This window comes from Schistocerca serialis, chromosome 3 (assembly GCF_023864345.2).
Source record: "Schistocerca serialis cubense isolate TAMUIC-IGC-003099 chromosome 3, iqSchSeri2.2, whole genome shotgun sequence".
Lineage (NCBI taxonomy): Eukaryota > Metazoa > Arthropoda > Insecta > Orthoptera > Acrididae > Schistocerca > Schistocerca serialis.
This window is the reverse complement of record NC_064640.1, coordinates 210850305-210873014: the sequence shown is the minus strand read 5'-3', so window position 1 is coordinate 210873014 and position 22710 is coordinate 210850305. Positions and strand designations below refer to the sequence as shown.

General features: G+C 39.8%; 1 protein-coding gene across 1 annotated transcript in view; it reads right to left on the bottom strand.

Moving 5' to 3' along the window:
- Positions 1 to 22710, bottom strand: part of LOC126469929 (collagen alpha-1(XI) chain-like) — a 546479-nt gene that overhangs the window by 54054 nt on the left and 469715 nt on the right. The window contains exons 23-24 of the mRNA XM_050097326.1: positions 3159 to 3320; positions 1591 to 1806 (exon numbers count right to left, since the gene is read on the bottom strand). Of these exons, the coding sequence (XP_049953283.1) occupies positions 1591 to 1806; positions 3159 to 3320 (378 nt within the window). The remainder of the gene's footprint in view (positions 1 to 1590; positions 1807 to 3158; positions 3321 to 22710) is intronic.

The following is a 22710-nucleotide window of genomic DNA, read 5'->3' as shown; positions in this document are numbered from 1 at the left end:
CAAGGGTCCCATATCACTCCAAACGCACACCTCCATACCATTACAGAGCCCCAACTAGCCTGAACAGTCCCCTGCTGACGTGCCGGGTCCATGGATTCATGAGGCTGTCTCCAAACCTGTACACATCCCTCTACTCACTACAATTAGAAACGAGCCTTGTTCGACCAAGCAACATATTTCCAGTCATCAACAGTCCAATGCCGGTGTTGAGGGGCCCAGGTGAGGCATAAAGCTTTGTGTCGTGCAGTCATCAAGGGGACACAAGGGGGCCTTTGACTCTGAAAGCCCATATTGATGATGTCTCATTGAATGGTTTACACACTGACACTTGTTGATGGCCCAGCATTGAAATCTGCAGCAATATGTGGAAGGGTTGCACTTCTGTCATGTTGAATGATTGTGTTCACTCACCGTTGGGTTGCACTTCTGTCATGTTGAATGATTCTGTTCACTCGCCGTTGGTCCCGTTCTTGCAGGATCTGTTTCCAGCCACAGCAAGGTCGCAGATTTGATGTTTTACAGGATTCCTGACATTCGCAGTACACTCATGAAATGGTCATATGGAAAAATCCCCACTTCATCTCTACCTCAGATATGCTGTGTCCCATCGCTTGTTTGCTGACTATAACACCACATTCAGACTCACTTATATCTTGACAAGCTGCAGCAGTAACAAATGTGCCAGACACTTGTTGTTTTTATAGGCATTGCCGTTTGTGCCACCATATTCTGCCTGTTTCATGTCTCCGTATGTGGATATACATGCCTATACCAGTTTCTGTGGTGCTTCAGTGTATAACTAGTTTTAAAACATATCAAACAATAGGAAGTCCACGACGGAATAATGACAATATCATGAAAAGGCTAGATTGCTACTACAGAGTACATGCTGACACACACACACACACACACACACACACACACACACACACACACACACACACACACACACACAAATTCATGCAAGCACAGCTCACACACACACATGACCAGTTTCTCTGGCTGCTTCGGGCAGAATGCAACTGTGTCACATCAAATGGAAGCAGGATCTGTTTTGAGGTTGTATACGGGTGACCTTTCTTCTTTCCAATCACACTATCAGTAGACGAAGATTCCACCACTGTCATAATCAACAGCAGTGACCACCTGGTGGAAGGTCTCTACCAATTTTCTGACTCCTCTGCCTACGAACTCTGCCAGTGTGATCTCACCTATCCTTTTCATAACATTTTTGATACTAAAATTAGTCACTAGACTAAAATACTGACCAAAAAACGTCATGTGTTCCTAGGCGCACCATCCTTGAGGTACAACACTCTCCCCTATAAATTTTTCTGTTTACCATAGTTAAAATAATGCATACTGTATTCTAATAATGAGTGGTGAATAGTTTTAGTAGATTTGTGACTATAAATGTTACTTAAGTTTGGTAAAGAACAGTAAAATGAAGTGGATGTACCAGTCTTACATAAAAACATAATTTAAATTCCATACATGAGAAACAGCATTATTTGGTAAATTACACTAGCTGAACTGCTGAAATATTTATTGACATTGTAATATTTCAACATTATGTTATTAAATACTCACAGGATTTCCTTTGGGTCCCTGAGGTCCTCTTGGTCCCTTGTCTCCTTTTTCACCTTTTTCACCCTGTGAACCTTTGTGTCCAACCAAACCAATATCACCTCGATGTCCTTTTGGTCCACGTCGACCTCTCTCACCTTTAGGTCCTCTGGCACCTGGTTCACCAACCTTTCCTGGCTGCCCGTCTGCACCAGATTTCCCAGGTGGACCTACATCACCCTGTAATTGGAAATAAAGCTGGTTATGGGCATAAAAACTTTCATGTAACTCTCCTGTCTGAAACATGCATAAGACCATCCATATTCTCTGCAACATTTATCTCTTAGGACAGACAGATCAAACAAACATGGCAGGAGTGTCAAGGTGTATGTAAAAACTGATATATCCAGAGTCTTAAGCACATCAAACCCTACTGAAGAACGGCAGGCTGAATTCATGTTCCTTGAAATAAGTGTGTAGACAGAAGTGCTTAACTGATTTTGTCTACAAGGCACCAGAAACGAGCTCAATGACCTCCTTTCAGTCAGAATTCCATTCACTACAGTGTCAAGACAAATGTGTTGTTGTAATAGGAGACTTGAACATAGACTTGTTGAGAGATACTCCCTCCACAATAAATCTAAGAAGATGGTTTAACTGCAACAACATGAACATTTTTCAATTAGAACCCACACACCATATAGTGCACAGTCACACTCTTATAGACGTGACTGCAACAAAAAAGGTCAACAAAGTAACAGATATAGGTCAAACTTTGGCTCCAGGACTATCAGCACACAATTTAATATTCATGGCCTAATCTGTGCAGCCCCCAATTAATACCATACCAGAAAGCAGTGAAGAACTTATATGTAATTCTGGATGAGCATTTAAACTGGGCAGAGAATACTGTTGCCATATGCTGGAAGACTGCTGTTTGCCTCTATACCCTCAAAAACTTTCAGAACATATTTCCACAGGATGTGAAATGCAGACTCATGCAATCACTCATTCTACTGAACCTCCACTATTGCGATGAATTGAACATGGTACCAAGTTGTGAAAACACAATATATTTAGAACTAACCATTAATGCTTGTGTGTATTATATATGCAACATTTATCAATATGGTCACATCATCAGTACTTCATACCCCCAGTTAAGATGGCTGCAGCCAGACAAGTTACAGGACCACCACACACTATGTCCTGTCATCCTCATAGTACTGCCCCAAAATTAATGTATGTGGCCAACTCCCCAATGTCAGACAGAAAATCCAATGCTCCTATCTTCTCCCAGTTATGCTCCATCTTCTTTTTCTTCCCTTCCCTTATATTCTTTAACTGTGTGTTACCACATTTACGTTTTACTCCTTTCTCCTCTTCATTAAAACACTAAGCAAAGTCTGCAGACAGTGCTGATGTAAAGAAAAGGCATCAGTATTTAAATTGTAATTTCTCTAATATATTTCTAGCTATAATGACTGTACACAAAGAAATTTTGAGGAAATCAGCAAAAAATTTATGTCTCTTCGCATAATTTGTAACTGCATTAGTCTGTAACATCTTTTCACTTACAAATGTTTACTTACAGCAGGTCCTGGTGAACCTCTGACTCCCTGGGGTCCTGGAGGTCCTGGGTTTCCTTGAGGTCCCACAGGACCTTGTAGTCCAGGAGGGCCAGGAATTCCTCTGTCACCTTTCTCCCCTGGGCTTCCTGTACTCCCCTGTTGACCTGCAGGACCTTCAGGGCCCTGTAATAAAGACAATACAAATGGAATTCAATGTGTTTTCACAGTACTTTTGTCTTCGTAGTTCATTACAGTATTTTAAGAGGCAAATCTCCCAAAAAAGTCTCTCTCTCTCTCTCTCTCTCTCTCTCTCTCTCTCTCTCTCTCTGTGTGTGTGTGTGTGTGTGTGTGTGTGTGTGTGTGTGTGTTAGTGAAATTAAAAAAATTAAAATATCTGCATTAATATAAACAAACATACACAGAATACTTTTCATGATTTTCAGTACTATTTTCCAATTTTTACTGAGATTACTAAGCCCACTATCTTCCTCTTGGTACTAACTTTTCATATAACGAATATTTTTCCCACAACACATGAAAAATTGTTTATATTTCTTCCTGTTGATGAAACTGGTCTTCTCACAGTCACTATTTCTTGTTACATCTTTGACTAACAATATGCCATAATTCTTGCTTGGTATTTGATACATCATGCATCAGTTATGGTTCTTGTAATTAGATTTTATGTATCACTGTCTCAGTCACAGTTATATTGTTTCTTCTTTGAGAAGCTTGTTTTGGAAAACACGTTTCTTGACAACTGATAGTGGAAGCTAACTAAAGTATCTACATTAACATTTGTTATTTGATGTTCCATAAGAAAATTTGTGACTTCTACACAGTTTCTTGTTATGTGTAATTTATCTGTTACAATTAGCTATCATTCTGCTGTTCCATAAAATTGTCAACAAATATAGGTTAAAGATAAACTATTTTCAAGTGGTTGAAAATTTGTTGTGAGGCAATCATTGGAGAAATATGCCTCCACATCAGCAGAGATTGGACAAAATTATATGAACACACACCATCAATGGGTTAAAACAATTTTTTCAATCCAAACAGCCAGAATAGGGCCTACTCCATGACATTTGAATATGATGGAAAATGATAACTAATTCTCAATTAGTTTTACAATGTTGTTGTGGTCTTTAGCAGAAATACTGGTTTGATGGAGATTTCCTTGCTAGGCTATCTTCTGCAACCTATTTCCACTTCACAGCAAATATTCTGTCATTAAACCTCTCAAAAAACAAATTTAATGCAGTTTGAGACAGCAAACAACAAGCTACAATCTCTTGAAATAGATATCAATGGTTAGAAAATACATGAAACTTCACATATGAGATTCCTAGTAAAACAAATGGATAATAATTTACGAGGGAATGAACATATTGATTACCTGCTGAAGAAACTAAGATTAACATGCTTCGCACTAAGAGATATTTCACCCTGTGTTGACAGGTATGTAATTATGTCGTCATATTTTGCATATTTCCACTCTCTGATCTTGTATAGTATAATATTCTGGGTAAATGCTGCAAAACTAGAAGAAAATTTAAAATACAGAAAAGAACTGTGAGGTTGAACTGTGGTGTTTCGAATTCAACATCCTGTAGATGACTATTCAAGAAACTTGTGATACTACCGCTCACAAGTCAGTACATATACTTATTAAAATGATATTTGTATTCAACAATAAAAACTTTTGCAAACTAACTGTGATATTCACAATCGTGATGCAAGACGGAAGCTAAGCCTTCACAAAGACCTAGTAACTCTCAATATAGTACAAAGAGGAGTTATCCAGAATGGAATAAGAAATTACAATAACCTTCCAATTAACATAAAGAAGGACACTGACAAGCCTCATGTATTCCAGAGGAAACTGAAAAAATTCCTCATAAACCATACAGTGTATATTTTAAATGAATTTTTAGTGCTATAAAATTTGTAAAAGGTGTATTATATTATAAATTATGTAATTTGTATTCCAATGATGTAATAATGTATATGTTGTTTGTATATTGTTTGCAGTATTGTTACTTTTCTTGAAACCTTGAATGAGATATTGTATATATTTTATTTATGTTATATATAATATTGTTTGCTTTTCTTCTTTTTGGCAGTTTTGACTTGTTCTACATTACAGTACAATCTTTGTACAAAATGTAATTTAAAAACATCCAATCTACTTACTCTGGTCAAGTCTTGGTCTCTCTCTAAATATTTATACCTCCAAGCTTCATCCCCACTAACAAATTAACTATTCATTGATGCTTCAGGATGTGTCCTATCAACCTGTCTCTTATTTTAGTCAAGTTGTCCAACTAAACTCTTTTCTCCCAAATTTCATTCTGTACTACTCTTTTGTTAATCTACGTACTCAGCTATTCTTCAGCATTTTTCTGAATTAACATATTTCAAAAGCTTCTATTCACTTACTTTTAGTAGAGGAAAGGCCTTGGTGGAATATAAATAATGGAAAGAGTAAAGACAGCAGATGATGTCCTCCTCCAGTGCTCACAAGTACAGAAAATTCACTCTTCTCTCTCTCTACACCTACATCTACATCTACATCCATACTCTGCAAGCCACCTGACCGTGTGTGGCGGAGGGTACCTTGAGTACCCCTATCAGTTCTCCATTCTATTCCAGTCTTGTATTGTTCATGAAAAGAAAGATTGTCGGTATGCCTCTGTGTGGGCTCTAATCTCTCTGATTTTATCCTCATGGTCTCTTCGCGACATATAAGTAGGAGGGAGCAATATACTGCTTGACTCCTCGGTGAAGGTATGTTCTCAAAACTTCAAGAAAAGCCTGTACCAAGCTACTGAGCATCTCTCTTGCAGAGTCTTCCACTGGAGTTTATATATCATCTCCGTAATGCTTTCGTGATTACTAAATGATCCTGTAATGAAGTGCGCTGCTCTCCGTTGGATCTTCTCTATCTCTTCCATCAACCATATCTGGTATGGATCCCACACCAGTGAGCAGTACTCGAGAAATGGGTGAACAAGTGTACTGTAACCTACTTCCTTTGTTTTCAGATTGCATTTCCTTAGGATTCTTCCAGTGAATCTGAGTCTGGCAACTGCTTTACCGATGATTAATTTTATATGGACATTCCATTTTAAATCACTCCTAATGCCTACTCCCTGATAATTTATGGAATTAACTGCTTCCAGTGGCTGACCTGCTATAATGTAGCTAAATGATAAAGGATCTTTCTTTCTATGTACATGCAGCACATTACACTTGTCTACATTGAGATTCAATTGCCATTCCCTGCACCATGTGTCAATTCGTTGCAGATCCTCCTGCATTTCAGTACAATTTTCCATTGTTACAACCTTTGATATACTACAGCATCATCCTCAAAAAGCCACAGTGAACTTTCAATGTTCTCCATGAGGTCATTTATATATATTGTGAATAGCAACGGTCCTACGACAGTCCCCTGCGGCACACCTGAAATCACTCTTACTTCGGAAGACTTCTCTCCATTGAGAATGACATACTGCATTCTGTTATCTAGGAACTCTTCAATCCAGTCACACAATTGGTCTGATAGTCCATATGCTCTTACTTTGCTCATTAAACAACTGTGGGGAACTGTATCAAATGCCTTGTGGAAGTCAAGAAACACGGCATCTACCTGGGAACCCTTGTATATGGCCCTCTGAGTCTCATGGGTGAATAGCGCGAGCTGGGTTTCACACGACCGTCTTTTTCGAAACCCATGCTGATTCCTACAGAGTAGATTTCTAGTCTCCAGAAAAGTCATTATACTCAAACATAATACATGTTCCAAAATTCTACAACTGATCGACATTAGAGATATAGGTCTATAGTTCTGCACATCTGTTCGACATTCCTTCTTGAAAACGGGGATGATCTGTGCCCTTTTCCAATCTTTTGGAACACTATGCTCTTCTAGAGACCTATGGTACACCACTGCAAGAAGGGGGGCAAGTTCCTTCACGTACTCTGTGTAAAATCGAACTGGTATCCCATCAGGTCCAGTGGCCTTTTCTCTTTTGAGCGATTTTAATTGTTTTTCTATCCCTCTGTCATCTATTTTGATATCAACCATTTTGTCATCTATGCGACAATCTAGAGAAGGAACTACAGTGCAGTCTGCCTCTGTGAAACAGCTTTGGAAAAATACATTTAGTATTTCAGCCTTTAGACTGTCATCCTCTATTTCAGTACCATTTTGGTCACAGAGTGTCTGGACATTTTGTTTTGATCCACCTACTGCTTTGACATAAAACCAAAATTTCTTAGGATTTTCTGCCAAGTCAGTACATAGAACTTTACTTTTAAATTCATTGAATGCCTCTCGCATAGCCCTCCTCACACTACATTTCGCTTTGTGTAATTTTTTTTGTCTGCAAGGCTTTGGATATGTTTATGTTTGCTGTGAAGTTCCCTTTGCTTCCATAGCAGTTTTCTAACTCGGTTAAATTACCATGGTGGCTCTTTTCCATCTCTTACAATCTTGCTTGGCACATAGTCATCTAATGCATATTGTACAATGGTTCTGAACTTTTTCCACTGATCCTCAACACTATCTGTACTTGAGACAAAAATTTTGTGTTGAGCTGTCAAGTACTCTGAAATCTTGCTTTTTGTCACCTCTCTCTCTCTCTCTCTCTCTCTCTCTCTCTCTCTCTCTCTCTCTCTCCCTCTCTCTCTCTCTCTCACACACACACACACACATACATACACACACCTTTCAGTATAGTTACATTGTCTTGACTAACTATGAGGGGCAGTCAGATGAAAAGTGAACACCAGCCACAACAGGGCCATGGAAGGGTTCCATTCAAAAGTAAATGATCAACACCTGTTTTGTAGAACATGGTTGGTTACTGAGAGATCCACAACTGTACCCACTCTTGCATCTCCTCAGTGTTGTCCACACACATCTTTCTTCAGATTACCAAAGATATGAAAATCACACAGTGAAAGATCTGAGCTGTATGTAGGATGTTGCAGTGTTTCCCATCCAAATTGCTGAAGCATAGTGCTGTATCCTGCTATTAGTGCGTGTGAGTGTGAGTGTGCAGAAAGTAGGGTTGCCACACATGTTTACTTAAATCAACTGCCACCTGTATGAGCATGTGCTGCCCCACTAGAGGCCACCTGTAGGAACTGTGCACACGGCATGGTCTCTATCATGCCATCTACTGGTGGTCATGACTATACACACCTGGAGCAGCACTGACTTGCTCTCACTATGTTATTTTGGTTTGTACCACTCACCACTAACTGCTAAAAACCTGTGCTGAATGTGCATCACACTAAGTTTTCAAAGAACCTCGAAGACTATCTCATGGTAAAGGAATTTTACAGTGTTGAAGAGTACTTACCACATTAAATTTGTATGTATTTTACTTACAATCACTGAGGTTAGAATGTAAGAAAAATTATTGGGAAGTATGTGATCCTGAATGTTTTCTACTTTTGATGCGTACTGTACATTCACTGTACACCATGTAATCCTACAAGATCAAATAAAATCCAATTAAATTCAATTCAGTTCAATCAGTTGTTCTGTGTATCTCTTATGTTGCACCTTCTGTATGATTCTTTTGTCTTGTTACGTGTGTAGTCATGAGAGGCTTATTTCCATTATTGTTCACAGGTTTATTAATAAAGCAATATTTGTGTTACTTGGATCAGTTTCATTTATTACTTGATTAGTACATGACTGGTGATGAGCTTTGAAGGTTTTCCACATGTGCAGTCTTTAATTGTGGTTTCATCAGGTTTAGTCATTATTGACACCGTACTACTGGCCCTGATTAAACAGCTTACTTTGGCAGTGACCACTTTGTCAGCTTCCATTAACAGACAGGTACCTTTACATCAGTCTGTCCACCCAGTTTTTTTCCAAACGATGATTCAGCTGAGGATTGGGAATCTTATGAAAAATGACTCAGATAGAATATTTTGGCTTTGGTGTGACAGACTGGAATTTGTGCAAAGCCTTATTCCTCTCATGTGCAAAGGCCTTGCCACAGTGGTAACACCGGTTCCCGTGAGATCACCGAAGTTAAGTGCTGTTGGGCGCGGCCGGCACTTGGATGGGTGACCATCCAGCCCCCATGCGCTGTTGCCCTTTTTTGGGGTGCACTCAGCCTTGTGATGCCAATTGAGGAGCTACTTGACTGACTAGTAGGGGCTTTGGTCAAGAATACCATCATAATGACCGGGAGAGCGGTGTGCTGACCCCACTCCCCTCCTATCCGCATCCTCCTCTGAGGATGACACGGCAGTCGGATGGTCCCGGTAGGCCACTCGTGGCCTGAAGACGGAGTGCCTGTGCTTATTCCTCTCATGGATTTCACCTAAGGTGTATCAATTACTGGGTCAGCTTGCTCCTTTACAGGAACCAGTAGGTATTACTTTTGATCATATGTGCAGCTTACTGTCCAACTACCATCACAAATTAACGCATGTCATAGTGGTACAAGTTGAATTCTGCTGATGCTGTAGGAAACCAAACCAGTCATACATGGCTTGGGCATCCAAACTTCATGGCCTTAGCCGTAAGTGTCAGTTTGTTACTGATCCCCATAATGACTCTTATGCAGACTCTATGGTGCACAACACAATTATCTCTTTAGCTCCAGATAAGGAGATATGCCAGAAGGCTTTACTCTGTGAAAAGCTACTGTTGGTAGAAGTTTTGCAAATAACACAATATTTTGAAGTTTCTTGGGCAGCCTTTTAGCAAATAGAAGTGTGGGGCAATGTGGCTGTAGTGTCACAAGATGTGCTCACTAGAATGAACAAGGCAAAGGTGGTGGTAAACATGCAGGCCCAGCACCAAGCACCATCTGACAACATTCCTGGGCATTTTGACTTTATAGAGCACTGAGATTTCTGTAAAGTGCCTTCATAGCACTTCACTCTGATTGTGGTTCCATATTTGAGGAACACATTGATCAGAGAGACTCCACAGTCATCACTGGAGGTCATCATGACCTTACTGGTCATTGTGTGAATTGATTTGGAGTTTTTTCGTAGGGGAGACATGGGACGTCTCCACTGTTGGCTTTGGCATTTGCCCTTGGTCTGTTGGAATGTTGTCAGATGGGATAATTCTGATGCATGATAATGCCTTCCACTTCAGATAATGACTTCCACTTCACTGCCTATTGGACAAAGGCTATGCTTTAGCAGTTTCATTGGAAAACACTGCAACACCCTCCATACAGCTCAGACCTTTCACTGTGTGATTTTCACATGTTCGGTGACCTGAAGAAAGACTTGCATGGACATTAATTTCAGTCAGATGAGGATGTGCAAGAGTGGGTACAATTGTGGATTGGTCAGTGGTTGACCACATTCTATGAAACAAGAATTGATCATCAAAGCTTTCAGTGGGATAAATGTCTTAATGCATGAGATGATTATTTTGAATGGTACCATTCTGTTGTCCCATTGTGGCAGGTACTTGGTTTTCATTCAAATGTCCCTTAGATATTATACTGGTACTGCAGCTTAGTTGGGAGATGATTTGTATGGGGGAGGTTGGTTGACAGCTGGAAGGGGAAAGACAGCAAACCACAGGATAAAAATGTGGCTCTGGAGAGCTTCCGCTGATGTTGCCAGGGGTAGTTGTGTGTGGCACACACTGATATGGAGCAGTAGACTGGGAGTCAGAGAGAGAACAGAGGAAATGGCAGACTACAGACAGGAGGGTGTGAGCGTAGAATGAATGAAGTGGAAGACTTGGGGACAAGTGTGGATGTTGTTTCTTGACAGAGTTTAGTGGAAACTAAGGCTATGAGGATTGCGAAGTTCAAGGATATGTTGTAAGTGTATTTTGCCACTGGGTGATCAACTCTACTCATAACCTAGTTTGGTGGAATTCACTTATTTTTGCTGACAGCTGGAAGGTGGTCATACCCACGTAAAATGCTGTGCACAAGTCATAGCAGAACTGGTATGTGATATGACTGCTTTCATAGGAAACCCTGCCTCTAGCAGGATAGGATATACCTGTGACATGACTGGAATGGTACATGCTGGGTGGGTGCATGGGTCAGTTCTTCAATAGGGGTATGACCCATGTGCTATGTGGAGTAGATAGACCAAGATATTTTTCAGATGAGTTGATAGCAGAATACCACTTGGGAGGAGTGGTGAAGATTGTAAGAATGATGTTTTACATTCACAGACACAAATACATGTAGTCAAAGTCCTGGCAAAGCACATGGTTACGTTCTTACAGTCTGGGAAGATATTGGGTAATGAGGGCATTGCTGCTATGAGCTGCTTTGCAGTGGTGGTTGGAGGACTAGGGACATGTATGGGGATGGCATTAAAGATACGTTTGTTAGCTAAGTTCAGAGATAATTTATACCATCAAGACCTTAGAAAGATCTTTGACATACTGGGAAAGGGACTGCTCATAAATGCAAATGTGCTGTCTGTGGGTGGTTAGATGGTATAGGAGAGAACTTTAGTGTGGATGGGATGAGAGCTATCAAAATGGAGATATTGTTGATGGGTGGTGGAGTTGATATGGATAGAGGTTTTCATGAATCCATTGTAAAAGTGGAGGTCAAGGAAGTTGGCATGCTGCTCTCAGTAGGACAAGGTGAAGGGAATGAGAGAGAATGTGTTGAGGCTGTGGAAGACTGAGCATAGACTATCATGCTACTTGGTACAGATCATGAAGAAATTATCAGTAAACTTGAACCAGACAAGGAGTGTGTGACTTTGGGTGAAAGGAAGGTTTTCTCTTAATGGATCACAAACAGAATGGTATAGGAATTTGCCATGTGGGTGGCCATGGGCATGTCATAGATTTGTTTGTATAGCTGCCCCTCAAAGATAAAACAATAATGGGTAAGGGTGTAATCTGTTAGCTCTATAAGGATTGATGTGGTTTATTTGGAATCAACCAGGTGTTGGAAGAGAGTGGCAAAGCTATGGGGAATGCTGATGTATATGTAGGAGGAATCAACAGTGATGTGCAGATATCCAGATGGTAATGGGATGTTGGTGATTGTGAGATGATGCAGTACGTGATTTGTGACTTTAATTTGGGTAGCTAGGCTGAGGGCAATAGGTTGGAAATGTTGGTAAACAAGAGCAAAGATTCTTTCCATGTTGTTGTTGTGGTCTTCAGTCCAAAGACTGGTTTGATGCAGCTCTCCATGCTACTTGATCCTGTGCAAACCTCTTCATCTCTGAATAACTACTGCAACACACATCCTTCTGAATCTGATAAATGTACTCATCTCTCTTGGTCTCCCTCTACAATATTTACCCCTCACACTTCCCTCCAGTACTAAATTGGTGATCTTGATGTCTCAGAATGTGTCCTATGAGCCAGTCCCACCTTTTAGTCAAGTTGTGTCACATATTTCTTGTCTCCCCAATTTTATTCAGTACCCTCTCATTACTTATGTGATCTACATATCTAATCTTAAGTATTCTTCTGTAGCACCACATTTCAAAACCTTCTATTGTCTTCTTGTCTAGACTGTTTATCATCCATGTTTCATTTCCATACATTGTCACACTCCAGACAAATACCTTCAGAAAAGGCTTTCTAACACATATGTTTATATTCAACCTGATCAAAATGTCTCTTCTTCATACATGACTTTTTTGCATTGCCAGTCTACATTTCATATTCTCACTACTTCAGCCATCATTAGTTATTTTGCTCCACAAATAACAAAACCTATCTATTACTTTAAGCATCTTGTTTCCTAATCTAATTCCCTTGGCATCACCTGGTTTAATTCAACTACATTCTGTTATACTTGTCTTGCTTTTGTTGATGTTCACCTTATATCAGTCTTTCAAGACACTGAGCATTCCATTCAACTGCTCTTCCAAATCTTTTGCTGTCTCTGACAGAATTACAATGTCATTGTTTAACCTCAAGGTTTTTAGTTCTCATTCCTGAACTTTAATCCCTACTCCAAATTTTTCTTTGATTTCCTTTACTGCTTGCTCAGTGCACAGAGTGAATAACACCAGGGATAGGCTACAACCCTGTCTCATGCCCTTCTCAACCACTGCTTCCCTTTCATGCCCCTTCACTCTTATAACTGCCATCTGGTTTCCATAAAAGCTGTAAATTGCCTTTTACTCCCTGTATTTTATCCCGGCTACCATCAGAATTTCAAACAGATTATTCCAGTCAACATTGTCAAAAGCTTTCTCTAAGTCTACAAATTGAGTAAACTTATGTTTTCCTTTCCTTAACCTATCTTTTAAGATAAGTCCTATGGTCAGTAGTGCCTTGTATGTTCCTACATTTCTCTGTAAACCAAACTGACCTTCCCTGAGGTTGGCTTCTGCCACTTTTTCCATTCTTCTGTAAACAATTTTTGTTAGTATTTTGCAACCATGATTTATTAAACTGATAATTTGGTAATTTTCACATCTGTCAGCAACTGCTTTCTTCAAAATCGGAATTACTGCATTCTTCTTGAAGTCTAAGGGTATTTCGCTTGTCTAGTACATCTTGCACACTAGATGGAAGACTTTTGTTATGGCTGGTCCTCCTACAGTAATCAGTAGTTATGGTGGAATGTCATGGAGAGATATTTGATATGAAGACGCAGATGGATTTGAGGCAGAGGTTATGGGATGGGTCTACAGGTTTGAGTATGGTTTAGAGGTTACACAACATTTCTCACATGGGATCATTGTGGCAGGGATTGTAGGTGGAAAAGTTTGCAGTTGGCAGATAAATTCTGTGAACTAATCACTTTCATTCATCACAGAGGAAGTGAGTCATTGTATGTCAGGAGGATGTTCAAATTATGTTCTTTTTCAAGCTTGTGGATAACTGCCATTCCTTTGATTGAGATGCTTGTGTTATTGAAATTTGGTAGACCTATCATGGATACATCAGCAAACATTGGTAGAAAAAAACTGCCCTCATTGGAAGTATGTACATAATGTTGTAGAATGAGATATTAAAATAACATTACAACATTTTTAGAAGTTCTGGAATCTCAGAAAACTATCAGAAATGTTATATTACAATGCAAGAAGAAGAGGGAAAATCAGTTTATTACAGATAAAATACAAAATATGTTCTGGTACTGAAGTTTTACTAGGCAATTGCTACTATGTCTGACAACTGGGTTCTCTGCACATAATTAAAGTACATGATGAAGGATAATTTTCTTTATACACCATACTGATTGTTCCTCCAGTGCCCTATATATATGGGCATTGACAAAAAAGAATGATGCTATATCTTTGTACTTGGTATCAAAAAGTCTACAATCAGAGTTCCTATGCCATATCCTCACATATCCCATAATCCTCCTACCATCACCAAGAAACAGCCATAAAGGAGGCCCCATCATCCAATATCGCCGTGGACTGGAACAATTAAACAATTTTTTCATCAGGGCTTTGACTATCTATCATCACCCCCATAAATGAGGGACATCTGACTCATGATTCTTCCCAACCCTCATAAAGTGGTATTTAAGAGTCCACCCAACCTACACAACACCCTGATCCATCCCTAAGCCACCCGAAGCCTTTGCTATAAGGATCATATATCTGTGAAACACCCAGGTGCAAGACCTGCTCAATTCACCCACCCAGTACATCCTACTTAGTCCTCTCACTGGCTTACCCTATCCCACCAATGAAAGCCACCATGTCATGTGCCAACTCTGTTGCAATTTCTTCACAGTACATTATGGGGGCATGACCACCAACCAGCTGTCCACCAGAACGAATGCCCACTGCCAAACTCTGGCCAAGGGTTGATCACCTAGTGGCAGAATATGCTGCTGAGCACAACATGCTCAACTTAAATGGCTGCTTCACAACCCATTCCAACTGGATTCTTTCCCAGAGCACCAGCTTTTATGAACTATGTAGATAGGAATTATCCTTGCAAAACATACTTTGCTCCCATAATCCTCCTGGCCCCAATCTCCACTAACCCACTGCAGTCACACCCTCTACCCAACATTCTCCCCTCTGTCTGTCTTGTCACACCCTGCCAATCCATGCCTCTATGTCACTATCATTGTGCACTGCATGAAATCATCACCTCTGGTGCCCATATGTTATACTCATATTCCACCCACCTGCAACATCTCCCTCCTCCAATCCTGTCTCATACATGTGCTGTGTCCCTCTGAGCTGTCAGCAACCCCTACCCAAATCTTTTTCCCACTTCCTTCTTCTCAGCCATCCTGACACAACACCTCACCCCAGAGTACCTGCTGATCAGCAGTTCCTTTCTTTTTTGTGTGTGTTCGTCAATGACTCAGTGCTTCTAATATACGGTGAGAGGTCTCCTGTATTATATTTATATCACTTACTGGTTCCCTAATGTCCTAAGCCTCATATTGTCCATCCTTTGTTACTGTCTCATAATTTACATATACTTTGTCTCTCCCATACTGTCCATCCAAATCTTTTTCTATAATTCTCTTCTTGACTTTCTTATGCAGATGCATCACGGGTCTTTAACAACTGTGTTCATGCCTAACTTTTGCAACAACCGTTGGTATGGGCATTTTGATCATAGCCCAAGCTATCCTCTGAACCTGTGTCACCCAGATTATGGTAAAACATTATCCAAGCAACAAATTACTACATTTCATCTGCAAATCAACTCACCGCTCCTCACATGTTGCTCCCATCATAATTTCATGTCTGTTTTCATCCCTAGCTAAAACCCAGTCCCACATCCTCTTTCTTAAATATTGTCTAAGCCATGGGATTCCTTCACTCCCCTTCAATAACCTAATTATAAAAATTTTCCTTCTCCAGATGTCACCCCTCCCCCCCACCCCTGCTTTACAGTGACCTTCAGATCTTCAGATTCTGCCACTTCCTACATCTCACAAAGCTGGTACTACAGAAACAAATCTCCATAGTCCAAGAATCCCAGAACTGTCTCTCCTCCTTCCACAGGATAGTTTTGCTGTGCAGTCCCAACTACCTACCCTACATCTCCCAAATTGAAATGCTGGCTGGTCCTCCAACACCATGGAAGAACATTCCGGACACCAACTCCAAAAATTATTAAATTTAAAGATGTGCTACTCCCACCTCAAAATACCACTGTCCATCATAACCTAACCTACTCCCAGTCAACACTCTCATCAACCACTCATAGAATCTCTGCTCTTGTTGAGCAACACATCCAATCAATTTCTCATAGCGTAGCCTTGCATATCAGAGATACAAACCACTTCATTCAAGTCTTGGCCATCCCCACCTCATTATCACCTGGTTACTTACTAATTACAGTTGATGCCACCTCCCTATACACCAACAGCCCTTATGCTCATGACACTGCTGCTATTAAACAATACTCTCGCAATATTCTTTTGACTTCAAGCCCACTGTCTCATTCATTATATATCTAAAACTTACATCCACATACACAACTACTTCTTCTTCGAGGGGAAGACACTTAAACAAATCTGTGGTGTGGCTATGGGCACTCACTTGGCACTTTCCTATGCCAGTCTGTTTATGGGTCATCTAGAGAAAATCTTCTTAGTCTCCCAGAGCCCCAAATTCCTTGTTTGGTTCAGGTTCATTTGTGATATATTCATGATCTGAACCCAGGGCCGAGACACCTTGTCCTCACTCTTACCAAACCTCAGCATCTTCTTTTCCATGTGCTTCAACTTGTCCTCCTCAGCCCAGCGTACCACCTTCCTGGACATTCACTTTCACCTCTCTGATAGCTCCATCCATGCCCCAGTTCAGATCAGTTCCATAAATCATGAATAGTACCAGCATTTAGATAGCTGTCACCTGTTCCACACCAAAAATTGCTCCAATTTAGCCTGGCCACCCAGGAATGGCATATCTGCAGAGACAAGAATTCCCTTGCCCAGTGTGCCAAAGGTCACAAAAGCCTTCATAGACAAATACTACCCCCAAACACAGTCCACAAACAGATTTCCTGTGCCAAATCCTCAGACAACCCTAATCCTCCCATTACCCCAAGAACCAACCTCAACACCTTCTTGCCTATCTGCTTCACCTTGTCCTCCTCAGCCAAAATTTTTGAGAAAGTAATGTATTCAAGAGTAGCTTCACATATCTGTAAAAATGAAATACTAACAAAATGTCAGTTTGGTTTCCAGAAAGGTTTTTCAACAGAAAGTGCCATATATGCTTTCACCAGTCAAATTTTGAATGATCTGAATAACCGAACACCTCCCATTGGGATTTTTTGTGATCTCTCAAAGGCTTTTGATTGTGTAAATCATGAAATTCTGCTAGACAAGCTCAAGTATTGTGGCATGAGTGGGACAGTGCACAAATGGTTTAATTCGTACCTAACTGGAAGAGTGCAGAAAGTTGAAATAAGTAGTTCTCGTAACATGCAAAGATCAGCACATTCCTCAAACTGGGGAACTATCAAGAATGGGGTTCCACAAGGGTCAGTCTTGGGTCCTTTGTTGTTCTTATTATATATTAATGACTTGCCATTCTATATTCATGAAGAGGCAAAGTTAGTTCTCTTTGCTGATGATACAAGTATAGTAATCACACCTGAGAAACAAGAATTAACTGATGAAATTGTCAATACTGTCTTTCAGAAAATTACTAAGTGGTTCCTTGTAAACGGACTCTCACTGAATTTTGATAAGACACAGTACATACAGTTCCGTACAGTGAATGGTATGACGCCATTAATAAATATAGACCTTAATCAGAAGCATATAGCTAAGGTAGAATATTCCAAATTTTTAGGTATGTCCATTGATGAGAGATTAAATTGGAAGAAACACATTGATGATCTGCTGAAACGTTTGAGTTCAGCTACTTATGCAATAAGGGTCATTGCAAATTTTGGTGATAAACATCTTAGTAAATTAGCTTACTACGCATATTTTCACTCATTGCTTTCATATGGCATCATATTTTGGGGTAATTCATCACTGAGGAATAAAGTATTTATTGCACAGAAGCGTGTAATCAGAATAATAGCTGGAGTCCACCCAAGATCATCCTGCAGACATTTATTTAAGGATCTAGGGATATTCACAGTAGCTTCTCAGTATATATACTCTCTTATGAAATTTGTTATTAACAACCAAACCCAATTCAAAAGTAATAGCAGTGTGCATAACTACAATACTAGGAGAAAGGACGATCTTCACTATTCAAGATTAAATCTAACTTTGGCACAGAAAGGGGTGAATTATACTGGCACTAAAGTCTTTGGTAACTTACCAAATAGTATCAAAAGTCTGACAGATAACCAACAAGTATTTAAGAAGAAATTAAAAGAATTTCTGAATGACAACTCCTTCTACTCCATAGAGGAATTTTTAGATATAAATTAAGAAAAAAAATATTAAAAAAAAATTAAAAAAAATAAAAAAATAAATAAAAAAAAAACAAAAAAAGTAGTTATATTAACTTAAGTATGTTGTTAAATTAACCTAATTATGTCATGTATTGGAAAATTCGACTCGTTCCACATCATTACGAAATATCGTATTCATGATCCATGGAACTAGTATTAATCTAATCTAATCTAATCTAATCTAATCTAATCCAGTGTGACACCTTTCTGGACATTCACTTTCACATCTCTGATGGCTATATCCATACCCCAGTGCCATCTCAGACTGGAACATCTGAATTATACCCTTTGCCAGGGCTCAGCTATGTCATCATACCCAGAAATTAGAGACATCATATCCACAATGCTTCTCAGCCTTCCTAAAATGGTATTCCACTGCCCACCCAGCCTAAACAATGTCTTGGTCTATACCTACACCAATTACACTCCCAGTCTCCTGTCACAAGGGTCATATCCCAGTGGGAGACCCAGGAGCAAGACCTTCCAGATTCACCCAACTAATACATCCTGATCTAGTCCTCTCACTGACTTACCCTATCTCATGAGAGGCATGATCATTTTTAAAATCAGCAATGTCATTTGCTATCTCTCCTGCAATTTCTGCAGAGCATTTTGTGTGTGCATGACTATTAATCAGCTGTCCATCAAAATGAATGGTCACCACAAACTCTGGCCAAGAGCAGCATTTACCAATTGACCACTCAGTGGCAGACCACATTGGTGTGCACAAAATGCTTGAGTTCAATGACTGCTTTCCAACCCATTCCATCGGCATCCCTCTGCTCCAGCACCAGCTTTTCTGAACTGTGCACATGGGAGTTATCCTTGCAACATATCCTTTGCTTCCATAATCTTCCTGATCAATCTCTGCTAACCCACTACAGTCACACCACCTATCCAACAGTCTCCGTTTCCTCTGACATGCCAACCATTCCCAATCCATACCTCCATGTTGTCATCATCATGCACAACATGAAGCCACTGGCTCTGTTGCCTGTGTGTTGGATTTGTATCCTGTCCTATCCCACACAACTACTGCCTCCCTCTTAGCCATTAGTTACTCCTCACCCAACCCCTCCTCCCATTTCCTCCCTCTTTCTCCCTCGATACATACCACCTGATATAACTCCTCACTTCTGTCTACCAGCTGATCTATTGCCCTGGTATTATGGGTCCAGCAAGTGTAATGTGCCTGCTCATGTATGAGTATATGAGTATTTGTGTGGTCTCTGCTATTCGGTGAGAGGTCTCCTTTATTCCTGAAGTATTTAAAGCCTTCCAGAACTTTCGTTTGCATATTAATACTAGGTGTATTTAGAGAAAAATTACGGATAATAAATGCCTGTACAAAGAGTAATATTTTTTCCTATTTTCAAGCTACTTTCACCTGGAACAGTATCTCTTCTGGATAGCTTCATGTCTTCTCCATGTCCATAAAAGTTGTAATTAGTGGTTTAGAGGCAGAATTATTCTTTTTAAGACTGATAAAGCTTATTCCAATAAAAACTGTGTTATAAGTGTGGTGTCTGTTTTTCAGACATGTCTGAAAGAACATACACCATTTTTAATTCTGTTGTCACAGACACACACGAGGGCTGTTTAATAAAGAATGATCATAATTTTTTTGACAACATACCTTTACTCATCCTCATAATTTTGATGGTCCTTCTCAAAGTAGTCTCCCATGAATGTGATGCACTTGTCCCAGCATTTCTGCCAGTCTTCAAGTACATGCTGGGAACCATTTTTTGAGGTGTCCTTCAAAATCGCCTCCGCAGCCTTCACCACTGTGTCTGATGATTGATAATGCCTCCCAAGAAGGCGTTTCTTCATGTTAGGGAATAGAAAAAAGTCACTTGTGGATAAATCCAGACTATAGGGAGGGTGAGGGATGCACTTCACGTTGGTTTTTGCAAGATATTCAGCAACAACATTGGTGATATGTGGCTGCACATCATTGTGGTGCAGCATCCAGTCTGCTTCACAGAAATGTGGTCTTTTGTACCTAATATGGACATGCAATGTTTTCAGGACATCCCTGTTGTATTGCCTAGTTACTGATGTGTGTGCAGATACAACATGCTGATAAACCATTCCATGAATATCAAAGAATGAGATGACCATAACTTTCCCAGCAGAAGCAACCACTTTTTCTTTTTAGGGGGTTGGTGATGAAGGAAACTTCCACACTGAGCTTTGCTGTTTGCTCTCAAAATGATGTAGCCAAGTTTCATCAGCAGTGATTACATTTGGAAGAAACTCCAGATCTTCCTCTAACATCAACTTTAACTGCATGCAGACCTGCATGCGAATGTCCTTCTGTTCAGAAAACAACAGTCTTGGAACCAATCACACACAAACACATGTCACGTGTAATTTTTCTCTCACCAACATGTAGGTGGCACCCAATGAAATGTTCAGTATTTCAGAAAGTGATCTTAAGGTAATTCGTCAATCCTCTCTTACAATGACAGCAGCAGTGTTGATGTTTTCTTCTGTAAGAGGAATAACTGGAGCACTGGGCCCACCTTCCTTTGAAATTGATTGTCTCCCTTCTTTAAACATTTTGAACCACCTTTGAGCTGTGCTGTAGGGAAGAACAGACTCTCCAAAGGCCTCCTGTAGCATTGTATAGGCCTCAGCTGAAGATTTGTTGAGATGAAAGCAGAATTCAGTGCCACATATTGTTCCTCGCGTGTTACCTCCATTGCAGTGGTAGATGATACTGAACATATCTGACCTTGCCTGCCTCTCACCACAGACTGGAACCAGGAGTCCCAACAATGAAACTACTATGGTGTGTTTGCTGCACATTAAGCAAACAGAATATTATAATATAAAATTTTAGCATAAGAAATTATGACCATAAAGAAAATTATGATCATTCTTTATTGAACAGCTCTCGTAGATGACATAAGAGAAGCTCAGACCTCAGCTGCAATCAGATACTGTAATGGGAGTGGTTGCCTTAACAACTTTGGCTCTTCAAGAACACTTCCCATTCAGACCAAATTCTCAACTTGTCACCTGACAGCTAATGATATCTTCATTGTGGATGCACACTACATGTGAACTGTTGAGGGAATAAGATGAAGCTGTAAGCAATGAGGATAGCTGAAATGGACACTACAGGTATAGTGTGCAAAAAGTTGTGAATTTGGGCTGGAAGGGAAGCAAGCTGATGCAGGTAAGGTGACCACTTGCATAACATGGGAAATTCAGGTTAGAGTCCCAGTCCAACACAAATTTTCACTTTTTGCCATTCGATTTTTTTCAATGGCCAATTGCAGCTGAGGACTTAGTTTCCATTATGTCATGTATATACATGGATGTTGAATCAAAAACGGACCCTGTTCTTTCTGACAAGTCCAAAAGAACAGACAACACACATATAATGGTATATGCACCTCATGGTTAATAACATTGTTTTAAATGTGGGTGCATACTATGTCCAAACTCTTGCAGGAATCAGGTTAAGCCAAGAACAGTGATGATAATGGACAGTGGATGCTACATGTGTATTGTGTGAATTTGGGCTGGACAGAAAGCATACTTGGATACCCAAAGTTGTTTAGGCGACTGCTTGCATAATGTGGGAAATCCAAGTCTGAGTCCTGGTCTGATACAAATTTTCACTTGTTGCCATAGGATTTATTTCAGTGCCCAATTGTGGCTGTTATAACTATTGTTTTATTTATTTATTTATCCAAAAAATAATACCATGCATTAAAAATTTTGCCTTTTGTAGGTGAAACTCTACCAAGTAAGCCATCTGAGAATGTAACAGGGAGCAAATGGAAACTTCAATTTTCCAATACTTTTCTCCTACTATTCCAATGTTCCAAGCTTAGCATAGGCTCTTCTGCATACCTTTCCCTACTAGCGCTTCTGAAAGAGTAGTTTAACCAGTGTAGAGGTTTGTTCTAGAATCAATATTTAATTTTGCAGTTGATTTAATGCTGAAATTTGTAATACATGCAGGAGATTCTTTGTACAATTTTGGTAATTAAGAGAGAGGTAATGACTGACTGAAGCTACAAGCCAAATCAAGAAGTATTCTCTTAGGACACAGTATAACAGCCCGTAACTTGGTCTTTCTCCATTCAAGAACAAGGCTTTAACATGTCATGGAGTTTCACTTTGGTTACACTGCATTGTTTTAATGAATATATATATATAAAATAGAGGGAAACATTCCACGCGGGAAAAATATAT